Source organism: Mobula hypostoma, chromosome 3, assembly GCF_963921235.1.
Source record: "Mobula hypostoma chromosome 3, sMobHyp1.1, whole genome shotgun sequence".
Lineage (NCBI taxonomy): Eukaryota > Metazoa > Chordata > Chondrichthyes > Myliobatiformes > Myliobatidae > Mobula > Mobula hypostoma.
In genome coordinates, this window is record NC_086099.1 from 107,327,198 (window position 1) to 107,340,222 (window position 13,025).

The 13,025-nt window shown below is 45.3% G+C and overlaps 1 protein-coding gene across 1 annotated transcript in view; it reads left to right on the forward strand.

The window, feature by feature from the left end:
• prss12 (serine protease 12) overlaps positions 1 to 13,025 on the forward strand; it is a 165,725-nt gene that overhangs the window by 122,288 nt on the left and 30,412 nt on the right. The window contains exons 10-11 of the mRNA XM_063043572.1: positions 34 to 112; positions 1,994 to 2,116. Of these exons, the coding sequence (XP_062899642.1) occupies positions 34 to 112; positions 1,994 to 2,116 (202 nt within the window). The remainder of the gene's footprint in view (positions 1 to 33; positions 113 to 1,993; positions 2,117 to 13,025) is intronic.

The following is a 13,025-nucleotide window of genomic DNA, read 5'->3' on the forward strand; positions in this document are numbered from 1 at the left end:
TAACTCTGAGCATCATTGCTTTTAAACTTTTAGTGTCCATGAATTCTCTCTGTGGCTTACGATTGTTAAACCAACGGCAAAAACGAATCATTGGTGGGAAAAAATCTTTAAGGTCAGTAAATAAATTATTGCATAAAGGAACTATCACTAGGAAATCCTTACATCAGTGATTTCCTGTATATTTAAAGTAACATTCCTGAATCAGATTGTCAAAATGTATGTGAAAATTATCATCTTGTTGCTTCTGTCAGTATACCGCTAAAGCAAATACACTAAAGATTCACAGAAAGGTCTATCGCAGTATTTGAGAGAATTAACACAGATGCAAGGCTCTTAGGCTGGTTAGTCTCATTTGATTTGATACTGGTGTAGATTTAGTATGACACTGAGTGTTGAGCTAAACAGTTCTTAAATGCATAATGAATGGCTATTATTGATCAGAAAAGCTATCATATAAATGTTCAGCTTGATTTACATTGGGGTAATTTACATTACATTAATGTAATGTAAACTTCATTATGATCTTCACACAGACAGCACCCAAGGTCAGGAAAAAAGCAGGTGTCTGGAACTGTTGGGAATGGAATAGCCAGCCAGGTTCTTGCTGCTGATCACAGTGACAACATCTGATCTGTATGCACCTGCTGTCATTGAGTGAAACTGTGAACTGACTTAGCTCTGCTGTCAGTCATGGTTGAGTGTTGCTTCAATCACCCGGAACACCACCTCAAGTGATGGTTTTAGACTGCTGGCAATGGTTAAATAGAAATGGTTGCTGATGAATTCCAGATCCATCAATAGACTGAGAGCTTAATGAAACTAATCAGAACAGGAAAGATGTTGTCTATACTGAACAGCTTCCAATACTCAGGAACATATTGAGCCTCTGTGACCAGTGATTTAAGTAGCAAGCACAATGTTTAAATTTGTTCAAATCAATACACACAAAATGCTGGAGGAGCTCAGCAGGCCATACAGCATCTATGGAAAAACTACAGTCAACATTTCAGGCCAAAATCCTTCAGCAGAAATGGAGAAAAAAGAAGTCCTGCAAGAGGGTCTCAGCCTGAAACGTCGATTGTACTATTTTCCATTGATGCTGTCTGGCCTGCTGAGTTCCTGCAGCATTTTATGTGTGTTGCTTGGACTTCCAGCAGCTGCAGAGCTTCTCTCGTTTGGGGTTTAAATTTGTTGTTTTGACATTAGACGAGAGTTCAACTAAGGTTCAAGCTGCACCCCAGATATTTGAGTACATGATCAAGACTAATCATATTAAGAAAGTGTAGCATTTTTGCAGGTCCAGTACTTCAGATAAGAAACTAAATTGTGGTTTCACTTGCTCCTTAAGGACATAAAAGAGCTGAGGTACTGCTTTAGAAAGATGAAGAGTGCTTTATCTCTATGTCCAAGACTATTTATCTCTCAAACAATATTATCAAAAATGAAATTATCTGGTTTCTTTGTCATTTGTAGAACTTGCTGTACAAATTAACACACCTAAGTGTAAGGAGATGTGTTTTCTTGTGCTACAGAGTGATACCAATGGTAGCAGTGATGCAAATAATACAAGTGATACAGTAATTCAGTGACTGAAAGGTGCTTTGGGATAGTCTAAGGTATGAAAAGGAATGATAGAAATGTTTTACAAAAAGGACTTTGGCACTTTTATACATTGCAATTTAGCATAATGGAAAACGCTTCTGCAATGATAAACAGATGGAGAGAAGAATAATAATAAGTCAAATAATACACCCGGATTCCATTTGGATTCAGATCTTCAGTTTAGTGGATAATGAAAATGCAAAGGAAACACACATTTAATTCCTCATGTAAGCTAGCAAAGCAACAACAGATGAGATCTCTTGACACACCTGCAAGGGTTAGATTTTCTGTCCGTGTGGGTGACAAAATCCATGTGCCGGCCTTTCTGTTGCGTTTGCTGGGCCCCTAATGATTAATGTCTTTATAATGTTTGGCTTCCTGCCTTACACAGGGGCGGGTGGCCTTGGCAGGCAGCCATCCGACTGAGAGCATACCATGGAGAAGGGAGACTGCTGTGCGGTGCCACTCTCATTGGCAGCTGTTGGGTCCTGACTGCAGCTCACTGCTTTAAAAGGTCAGTCTTCTAATTGAAATAATTTAATCAGCATAATTAAAAGGAGATAATGATCTTTCTCTCTGGAGGACTATAGTAGGCTGGTATAATTTGCTGCAATTGGCTTTGAATGGCTTGATAGCAGGCATATTTCTGTGTGTAACTGCTGCAGATGTTAGTCTATATATGTGTCAAATTACTCAGAATTAATAGAGTTTCTGCTGAAAGAATCACATCGGTTGGAAAGACTCCTTGTTTGTAGCAAAGACTTCTTAAAATGTTTTGGCTCCAATTCATTTTTAGGTGGAATGGATTATCTTATAATAGGAAGAAGCACCGTGGAGACCAAGGGTGCAAAATGTACTCTGGCAGTAGAACATCACCAAGGGTGGCCCAGTACACCACCTCTTACTGAGTCCTGAGGGCACAGGTAACAGTCAGGTTCTGTAGCAGATGCTGAGAGAATAATGGTGAGGAAAAATAAACTAGGTGATCTGTAGTGAATGATTCAACTCTTGACACCCCAAATTTATTCTACATCAACAAACTGAAGACATGATGCATTTATCTGGGAGCGTATTACTCTACCAACAATCATGAAACTCAAAACTTCCTGAGTAAAGCCACTTGCTTGATTTGTACTTTATCCATTACAGAGGAATGGATAAAGACCATTCTATTAAACGCCATTACTGGTATACTGTGGCAGCTCCTCTCAAACGTGACCACTGTCATCTCGAAGGGTAAAGGCATATCATTTAGGAAACACCATCATTTTCAAGTCCACCTCCAGATTACACACCATCCTGACTTGGAAAAATATTACTGTTCTTATATTGTGACTGTGTCAAAATCGTGGAACTCATTTCCACCTCTCACGACACCCGTTCAAGAAAGCGGCTCTCCCTCACCACCTCAAGGACAATTAGAAATGCGGAATAGTTGCTGACTTTGCCATTGTTGTACACATGCTATTAATTAACAATACAAAGAGAGCTGTGATAGTTTGACAATCATATCAGTGCCCAACCTGCTCTTCTGAGCAGTTTGAGCTGCCTCAATGACTATCGCCTAGTTGGCACTCACATCTGCTGTGATGAAGTGCATTGAGAGGTTGGTCATAGCAATAAACAACCCCTGCCTAAGCACGGGCCAGGACCCGCTGCAATTAGCCTATCGTCACAATAGATCTACAGTGGATGCAATCTCACCAGCTCTCCACTCTGCCCTGGATCATCTAGACAACAATACATACATCAGGTTGCTGTTTATTGACTACAACTCAGTGTTCAACACAATCACACCCGCAGTTCTAATCAACAGGCTCCAAAACCTTGGCCTCTGTACCTCCCTCTGCAACTGGATCCTTGACTTCCCCACTGGAAGACCATAGTCAGTAAGGATCATAAATAACATCTCCTCCTCGTTGACAGTCAATAATGGCACACCTCAAGGTTGCATGTTTAGTTCACTGCTCTACACTCTCTACATCCACGATTGTGTGGCTAGGCACAACTCAAATGGTATCTATAAATTTACTGATGACACAACTATTGTGTTGTAGAATTTCAGATGGAGATGAGGAGGCGTTCAAGAAGCAAGCTGGATCAGCTGGTTGAATAGTGTTGCAGCAACAACCTTATAGTCAATGTCGGTAAGACGATCGAGTTGATTCGGACTTCAGCAAGGGGAAGTCGAGGAAACACACACCAGTCCTCATCAAGGGATCAGCAGTGGAGACATGAGCAGTTTCAAATTCCTGAGTGTCAACATCTCTCAGGATCTATCCTGGGCCCAATACAATGATGCAACTACAAAGAAGGCATGACAGCAGCTGTTTTTCACTAGAAGTTTGAGGGGAATTGGTATGTCATTATAGATTCGAGCAAATTTCTACAGACGTACCATGGAGAACATTCTAACTTGTTACTTCGCCATCTGGTATGGAGGGGCCACTGCACAGGATTGAAAAAATCTGTAAGATGGTGTAAACTCTGCTAGCTCCATTGTGGGCATATGTCTCCTCGGCATCCAGGACATCTTCAAAAGGCAACACCTCAGAAAGCCGGCATTCATCATTAAGGACCCCCATTATCCAGGACATACCCTCTTCTCAATGCTACCATCAAGGAGGAGATACAGGAGTCTGAAGACCAATACTCAATGTTTCAGGAACAACTTCCCCTCTGCCATCAGATTACTGAATGAACAGTGCCTCAGTATTTTTGTCTTCTGTTTTTGCACTACTTATTGAATTTAATTTTCCTTTTTATAAAAGGAGTATACTTCTTACTGTAATTGATAGTTTTTTTATTATTATGTATTACATAGTACTGCTGCTACAAAACATAAATTTCATGACTTATGCCAGTGATATGAAACCTGATTCTGATTCTGATCAGTGGCAGGTGTTATGTTACAAGACGTGGATGACGAGTGAGAAGTTGTTCAATGAGGGTGTGGTTAAGTTCTGTAATTATAACATGAAGTTCTAGATGCCATCAGTTGCACTAATAGACACAGACTCTTTTCAAAGTACCACAACCAGAGCACTCACCTTCCAGCAATCAGTCAATCAGCATTCACACCTAACTTCATGAGGGGCCAGAAATTAGATTGTGGCCAATGGTAGAGGTGAAACCACAGAAGTTGATGGTATCCTCACATCTTGTTCTCCTTTGTTTTCCACTTCCGCTTTCCTCTCTATGTCATCCACCTCCCGACCACAATCTCACATGCAGCTCTTACATTGCCACTACAGCATCAATCCCCTGCCCATTACCACTTCCCACCATTATCAGTGTGCTTTGCCTCTCTAAGATAGTCGGGGCGCAGCCTGGTTATACAGGAAAGAGTAAAGTTGAAAAGCACTCAATTTTTCATCCCTATCTAATAGCTCAGGCACTGACAGTCATCAAGGTTACATTAGAGAAGGGATTTACAAATAGTAAGTCACCAAGCATGGATGGCCTGCAGGGGAAGGGAAACAGGGTAAATGCCAGATCATGAGATGTAGCAGATTAGAAAAGGCTGCAGATGTGCCTCTCAACATGAAACTAGGCCGGTTGGTGGCACAGTGGCATCAGTGCCGGACTTCAGAACGAAGGCTCCCGAGTTCAAATCCAAGTTGGGCCACCCCCGAGCATGCTTTCTATCCATGCCAGCTTGAGCGTCAAGTTAGCCACTCGGCCTCCTAAAAAACAAGGGGTGAGTCAGGAACGTTCATATTGTGACCCGGAGACCAATCCTGACACTACACGCCAGACAAGAATGGCTGACTGTCTGGTGCGACACACTAGGAAGGAACATGAAACTGGTGGGCTACTGCTTTCACCTGTATGTGGAGCCCACCAGTTTCAGATAGCCAGTGTCGCAAATTTCATTGTAGCACATGCAAAGCTCAAACAACATCTTATGCTGCGGTGACTTCCAAGATTCAAGCTCAGACATCTATCATCATAGGTGTAGATACCAGCATTCAAAGAGTTTCTAGGGTGTTGCAGAAATGGAGAAATTACTAAAGCTGTTAAGGACATCTGGAGGGGAATAGTGGCAGCACTGTGGAGCATGGGTCTGCTGTCCACTCTCATAATGGCAGCCCCTTTACCAGGACACGGTGTAATCTGTCAACTAGCACAGACTGCTCCAGTTCCCATTGGGTATATGCAGTCCAATGCTGGGTCTTCAAAGGTGTAGCTGATTGCCATCTTACAGTGTCAATTTCTTTACTGAAAGTCATCATCCTTCAACCAGTCCCATGCTGTCACTGGGACTAAGCTGCTAGAAAATTATGTCAGGCAAAGGAAGATGCAAGTCAACCACTCCAGCCCCAAGCAGGCATTTCTGAGATAGGGTCATAGGTACAGATACCTTCACCTATTCCATGAAATTATCATAGGTGGGAATTGCTGTTGATTACGCAGTGTTCAATTCTATTTGCAACTCCTTAGCAAGAGAGGCCATTCCATGCTTGTCTGCAGCTAGAACTAAAGAGCAAACACGCATGGGCTAATGTGTGGGTAGTAATATTCGTGTTACAAAGTGACAGGCAATGCCCATCTCCAACAAGAGAGTCTAATCAACTGAGCATGATATTCAATAGCATTAGTGTTCCTGAGTCATCTACATTAATGAGCATCTAACTCAGTTGTTCAGTCATATAAATATAATGGCTGCAGGTGCAGTTCAGAAGCTGAGTATCCTGCATCTTGACATCCCAAAGACTTTTAACCATGTACAAGTCAGGTAATTGTGATTTCCAGTTGCTTAGGTAAGTTGATCTCCAACAACACTTAAGAAGTTTGACACTTTACAGAACAAAGAGCCTACCTGATTTGAAACCCAAACTTTTATATCTGTCCCCGCCAACATATCATGGATGCAGTGTGCACCATTTATAGAATGCACTGCAATTACTCTTCTTTGTCAGTTCAACACCAGATCCCAAACCTATGATTCCTATCACCTTAAAGGACACAGGCTTAAAGTGCATGGGAATGTGTTCTGTCTACATTGCACACCATTCTGACTTCAAAATATGTCACCCTTCCTTTGTTTAAATTCATGAACTCCTCTCCCCCAACCAACTGCATTAGGGAAGTGGATCCTCCAGGATAGCAGTAGTTTAAGAAAGCCACTTTACGGAGGATAACTAGGGACGGACAATAATTACCCGCTTTGGCAGTGATGCCCATATCCCAAGAGAGAAATAAAATAGGTCATGCAGTATAGGCATTAAAGGAATGCACAGCTGTTATTAGTTGATGTTTGTATTCATGTTGACATGCTTTTCATTTATATGTTTAATAATGTGAGCTAATTGTTGACATTGAGTGTTGGTAAAGTATTCCAGATAGTGTCCCACTGTGATTCTTCCAATATCCAGCAGCACCAATAGCTTTAAGTAGCATTCACAATGCTAGGCAATGACATTTACTTCCAATGACATTTATTTCTAATCATGTTGAGGTAATTAAGCAAGGGCAGTGGGTCAAGTGCTCGACACTAAACTGCAGTGCAGCTTCATTAAAGAGCAATAACATGCTTTTTGAATGGTTTTTGAACCCATTAATGGTTTCCAAAAGCTCTTTATAATGTGTTTGATTTTCATTATCAAAATGGTTCCATGCAATAAATGTAGGCTAAACCATATTTCAAGAATCCTTATTAGTTGATGAGCTCCTGAAGGAGTCCTCAAAGTCGTTCATTGCATTTATTTCATATTGTACAACTAAGCAACTACAATTTTAACTGTTTTCAAAAATGAAACATTGTTAAAGAAAATATAAGTAAAAATGACAATTAACAAATGAAAAAATAATATTCTCCTTTCTTTTAATTGTTATTCCTTAATGCAGAATATGAAATATGCATCTTATTTTTCTCTAATTCTGCAAAAGACATAAATTGTTCCACATGAATGTGAATTTCTGGCTGACTTAGTCCAAGGAAAGTCCACGTTCAAATTTATCTGAGTTCAGAATCAGAATCAGTTTTAATATCACCAGCCTACCTTTTGAAATTTCTTAACTGTGCAACAGCAGTACAATGTAATACATGGTAATATATTAAAAAACTGAGAATTACAGTAAATAAATATATATATTAAATAGATAAATTCAGTAAGTAGAGCAAAAACAGAAATAAAAAAGTAGTGAGGTAGTGTTCGTGGGTTCAATGTCAGTTCAAAAATCAGATGGTAAGGGAGAAGACGCTGTTGCTGAAATCATTGAGTTTGTGCTTTCTGGCTTCTGCATCTCCTTCTTGATGGTACCAATGAGAAGAGGGCATGTCCTGGGTGGTGGGGGTCCTTAATGATCGACACCACCTTTTTGAGGCACTGCTTCTTGAAGATGTCTTGGATATTACAGAGGCTAGTACCCATGATGGAGCTGACTGAGTTTACAACTCTCTGCAGCTTACTTAACTCCTGTGCAGTAGCCCCCTCCCCAATACCAGACCGTGATGCAACCAGTTAGAATTCTCTCCATGGTACATCTGTAGAAATTTTTGAGTGTTTTAGGTGACATACCAAACCTCCTCAAGCTCCTAATGAAATATCGCCACTGCCTTGCCTCCTTTATAGCTGCATTGATATGCTTGAACCAGCTCAGGTCTTCAGAGACATTAACACCCAGGAACTAGAAGTTGCTCACATTCATCACCTCTGATTCCTGTCTGAGGACAGGTGCATCTTACTCTTTCTGAGGTCCACAATCAGCCCTTTCGTCTTACTGAAGTTGAGTGTGTAGCCCCCCGGCCACCCTCGGGGTCGCTCGGCTGGCTGTCGTCTAGGGAAACAGCCCTCGGCCCCGCCAAACTGGGTAATTAGTTTGTGTGGGTGCTGTGTGATGTACCCCACCCCGCCCAAATAACAGACAATACACCAGATATGATTAAATGATTTACAGTTTATAGATATTACTGGAACTATATAATTAATAGAGAATAAAATATAAAAGGAAAATAAAAGGCGCCACACTTATCAAAGTTCAATCTCTTCATCCACAAACAGTTGGAGCTCAAGGACCTTCTTCTTCACCCTGCGACCCTTCGGACCACCTCGACCGGCCGCCTGGGACCAACAACGGTGTTCAACCAGATGCTCCACACGAGTCAGTCTCCTCTTCTCGCCGAACGCCCTCCTTGGGGTCCGACCCCGTTAGCGGACTCACAGCACCTGGTCCATCCTCTGTCTTTCTCTCCCACCTTCTGCCCCAAAACCCGCGCGTACAATATCTTCAGACACACCAAAAGCATAACAACTATCCCAATTGGTTAATAGCACCCTGCTATCTGTACTAACCCAAGCGAGTGTCCAGCTAGAGACTTTCTCAGCATTTAACATAACATAGAAGCATTCCCGATTATAACATAGCAAAGAAGCCATTATAATTAGCCTCCGCAGTAACATAAAAGACGAAACCCCCTTACCCTGTCCCCCCACCAGATAAAGTCATGTCCTCGTGACTTCTAAATAACTCGCCAACCAGTCCTGCAGACACACAACACACACATACACAGATACACACAGTGACAGTGCTCCTCAAACAGTAGACCTTATGCCCATCCCAGAGGCGCTACATAGGCCAACCTATCTGGGAGCTTCTTAACCCTCCAAGACCTCCGTACCCCCTCACCTAAACCCTAAGGGCTCAGACACTACTAGGGATACCTCGGGTCTGCTTGCCAACTCCTCTCTCACTCAGACCACCATTACAGCTCGGAGCCCCCTGTCCCGTGCCCGGGGCCCCGCTTCTTTTCCTTCCTGATCCTGCCGTAACTCAGACTGCCCACAGCTAGCCCTCCCCTCTACACCTGACTCAGTGGGAGAAGGGCCAAAGGTCTCTTCCTCAATCACGGGGAAGTCAGCGAGACCCAGCGGTGGTACGGCCTGGGGAAAGTAGCTGAGGGTGAGACCCTCTTAGTATATGCTCCGAACTACCACGAGGGAGGGGAGTTGACCACTGAAGACACCTCAGTGAGAGAGAGATCGCGGCAACTGGACCATGGCGCCATGGAAGATGGAGGCAGCATGAGTGCAGATTATGCGACGTGGTTTAATGTGCTGGATCTGAGGAGTGGATGTTGCCAGATCCCGAGGAGTGCGGCTGTCGAGCTGAAGACGGCAGTTATTAGTTTCCCAGGATTCTTCCGATCCGAAAAGATGCCCAAGGGCATATCCGGAGCCCCTGCATCCTTCCCGCGGGGCATGAGGAAGACCATGGGGGAAGTGAAGGTGTGTGGAGTTTTGGCATATGTGGATGACCACCTAGAGCTTGGATTCGCCTGGGGGGACTATGAGGCGAGGCGAGTGGCTGAGCCCGGGTAACAGAAGCGAAATGTCAAATGTGGAGGAGTTTTTGGCCGGAGGAGTCTGGTGCAATGTGAGAAAAATGACCCGACATACCAGTTGAACTTCCTGGTGTTGGAACAGATGGTGGGGGACCTGGGGATGGAAACCCAGGTCGTCAATCTGAATGAGACACAGGGGAGAGCGGGGATTTGCACCGCTGAACTGAGTGCTCAGAAATGTCGGCCAGAGACTGAGTGCCGCACTTGTGGGACGACCTTTGCAGACTTGGAATTCACACACGTCAACGTGGAGAAGGAGCAACGGAATTCCGAACTGAAACATTTAGCCGGGGCTACCCCTTCAGCCTCCTGCGGTCAAGACGTCAGCTTCTTCGGGGACTCCTTCAACTCTCGCCACAGCCTCCGCAGTTCTGACTTAGGGTTCTTGGCCATCTCAATCTGGGACGCAGTTACCCCACCAGCTTCTCCCACCCTGACCTGAAAAGCAGCAGTTAAAGAATGTTCAGCCTCCGGTTGTTTCTTCCTGAGGGCGTCTTCCAGGTCAACTTTCAGTTTTTCCTCTCTTTTCTGAATCGATGTCTTGAGTTTCTGCTGATCCCTTTGCAGGTGGGTCATTGTTTCTTCTCGCTGGATTAATTCATCAGTACATAACTGCAGTGTCGGCTCAGAATTCCGTTGCTCCTTCTCCACATCGACGAGTGTGAATTCCAAGTCTGCAATGGTCGTCCCACAAATGCGGCACTCAGTCTCCGGCCGGCATTTCTGAGCACTCAGTTCAGCGGTGCAAATCCCCTCTCTCCTGTGTGTCTCATTCAGATTGACGACCTGGGTTTCCATCCCCAGGTCCCCCACCGTCTGTTCCAACACCAGGAAGTTCAACTGGTACGTTGGGTCATTTTTCTCACATTGCACCAAACTCCTCCGGGCAAAAACTCCTCCACATTTGACATTTCGCTTCTGTTACCCGGGCTCAGCCACTCGCCTCGCCTCATAGTCCCCCCCCGACGAATCCAAACTCTAGGTGGTCATCCACATATGCCAAAACTCCACACACCTTCACTTCCCCCATGGTCTTCTTCATGCCCCGCGGGAAGGATGCAGGGGCTTCGGATATGCCCTTGGGCATCTTTTCAGATCAGAAGAATCCTAGGGAACTAATAACTGCTGTCTTCAGCTCGACAGCCGCACTCCTCGGGATCTGGCAACATCCACTCCTCAGATCCAGCACATTAAACCACGTCGCATAATCTGCACTCATGCTGCCTCCATCTTCCATGGCGCCATGGTCCAGTTGCCGCGACCTCTCTCTCACTGAGGTGTTTTCAGTGGTCAACTCCCCTCCCTCGTGGTAGTTCGGAGCATATACTAAGAGGGTCTCACCCTCAGCTACTTTCCCCAGGCCATACCACCGCTGGGTCTCGCTGACATCCCCGTGATTGAGGAAGAGACCTTTGGCCCTTCTCCCACTGAGTCAGGTGTAGAGGGGAGGGCTAGCTGTGGGCAGTCTGAGTTACGGCAGGATCAGGAAGGAAAAGAAGCGGGGCCCCGGACATGGGACAGGGGGCTCCGAGCTATAATGGTGGCCTGAGTGGGAGAAGAGTTGGTAAGCAGACCCGAGGTATCCCTGGTAGTGTCTGAGCCTTTAGGGTTTAGGTGAGGGGGTACGGAGGTCTCGGAGGGTTAAGAAGCTCCCAGATAGGTTGGTCTATGTAGCGCCCGTGGGACGGGCGTAAGGTCCACTGTTTGGAGAGCACTGTCACTGTGTGTATCTGTGTATGTGTGTGTTGTGTGTCTGCAAGTGCAAGGCTGTTGCTGCGACACCCTCAACTAGCAGGTATATCTCGCTCCTGTAGGCCTCTCATCACCATCTGAGATTCTGCCAACAATGCTTATATCATCAGAAAATTTATAGATGACATTTAAGTTATGCATAGCCACACGGTCATGGGCGTTGAGAGAGTAGAGCAGTGTGCTAAGCACACATCCCTAAGTCAGTGTTGATTGTCAGCGAGGTGGAGATGTTAATTTCTAATCTGCATAGATTGTGGTCTTCCAGTTAGGAATTTGAGGATCCAGTTGCAGAGGAGGTACAGAACCCCTTTTGATATGGTCAGCAGAGAAGGCTTGTGGAAGATCATGGAGGAGTTTGGCTGCCCCACAAAGTTCATCACAATCGTCCGGCAGTTCCACGACGGTATGATGGTGAAAGTTCTGGATGACGGTGACGAATCGGAGGCCTTCCCAGTGACAAATGGCGTCAAACAAGGCTGCGTTCTTGCCCCAACTCTGTTCAGTATGGTATTCTCTGCCATGCTGACCGATGCCTTCCGTAACTATGAAGAAGGAATCCACGTCAGGTACAGGACTGACGACAGGTTGTTCAACCTTAGGCACCTGCAGGCAGTTACAAAGGTGCAAGAGACTGTCATCAGAGACTTGTTGTTTGCTGATGACTGCGCACGCAACGCCAGCACAGAGCAGGAGATGCAGCGTGAAATGGACTGCTTCTCACAAGCCTGCGACAACTTCGGTCTCACTATCAGCACCAAAAAGACCGAAGTTATGTACCAGCCTGCCCCAGGAAAGCCATACCAGGAGCCGCGCATCACGGTAAAGGGCCAGAACCTCCAGGCAGCCGACAACTTCACCTACCTGGGCAGCATACTCTCTCGCGCAGTGAATATAGTCGCTGAGGTCAACAACAGGATTGCCAAAGCCAGCGCCACCTTTGGGAGACTCCGTGAGAACGTCTGGGAGCGGAGAGGACTCAGCCTTACCACCAAGCTGAAGGTCTACTGTGCAGTGGTCCTTACCACCCTCCTTTACGCCAGCGAGACCTGGACTGTCTACAGCAGACACGCCAAGCAGCTCAACCACTTTCACCTGAGCTGTCTCCGCAGACTCCTCCACATGAGGTGGCAGGACAAAGTCCCCGACACGGAAATCCTGGATTGAGCTGGGCTCTGCAGCGTCTACACCCTCCTGCTGAAAGCCCAAGCCAGGTGGGCTGGACATGTGGTCAGAATGCCAGACAGCCGATTGCCTAAGCAGCTGCTGTACGGAGAACTGTGTCAGGGCAAGCGCTCAGTCGGGGGGGGGGGGGGGCAGAAGAAAC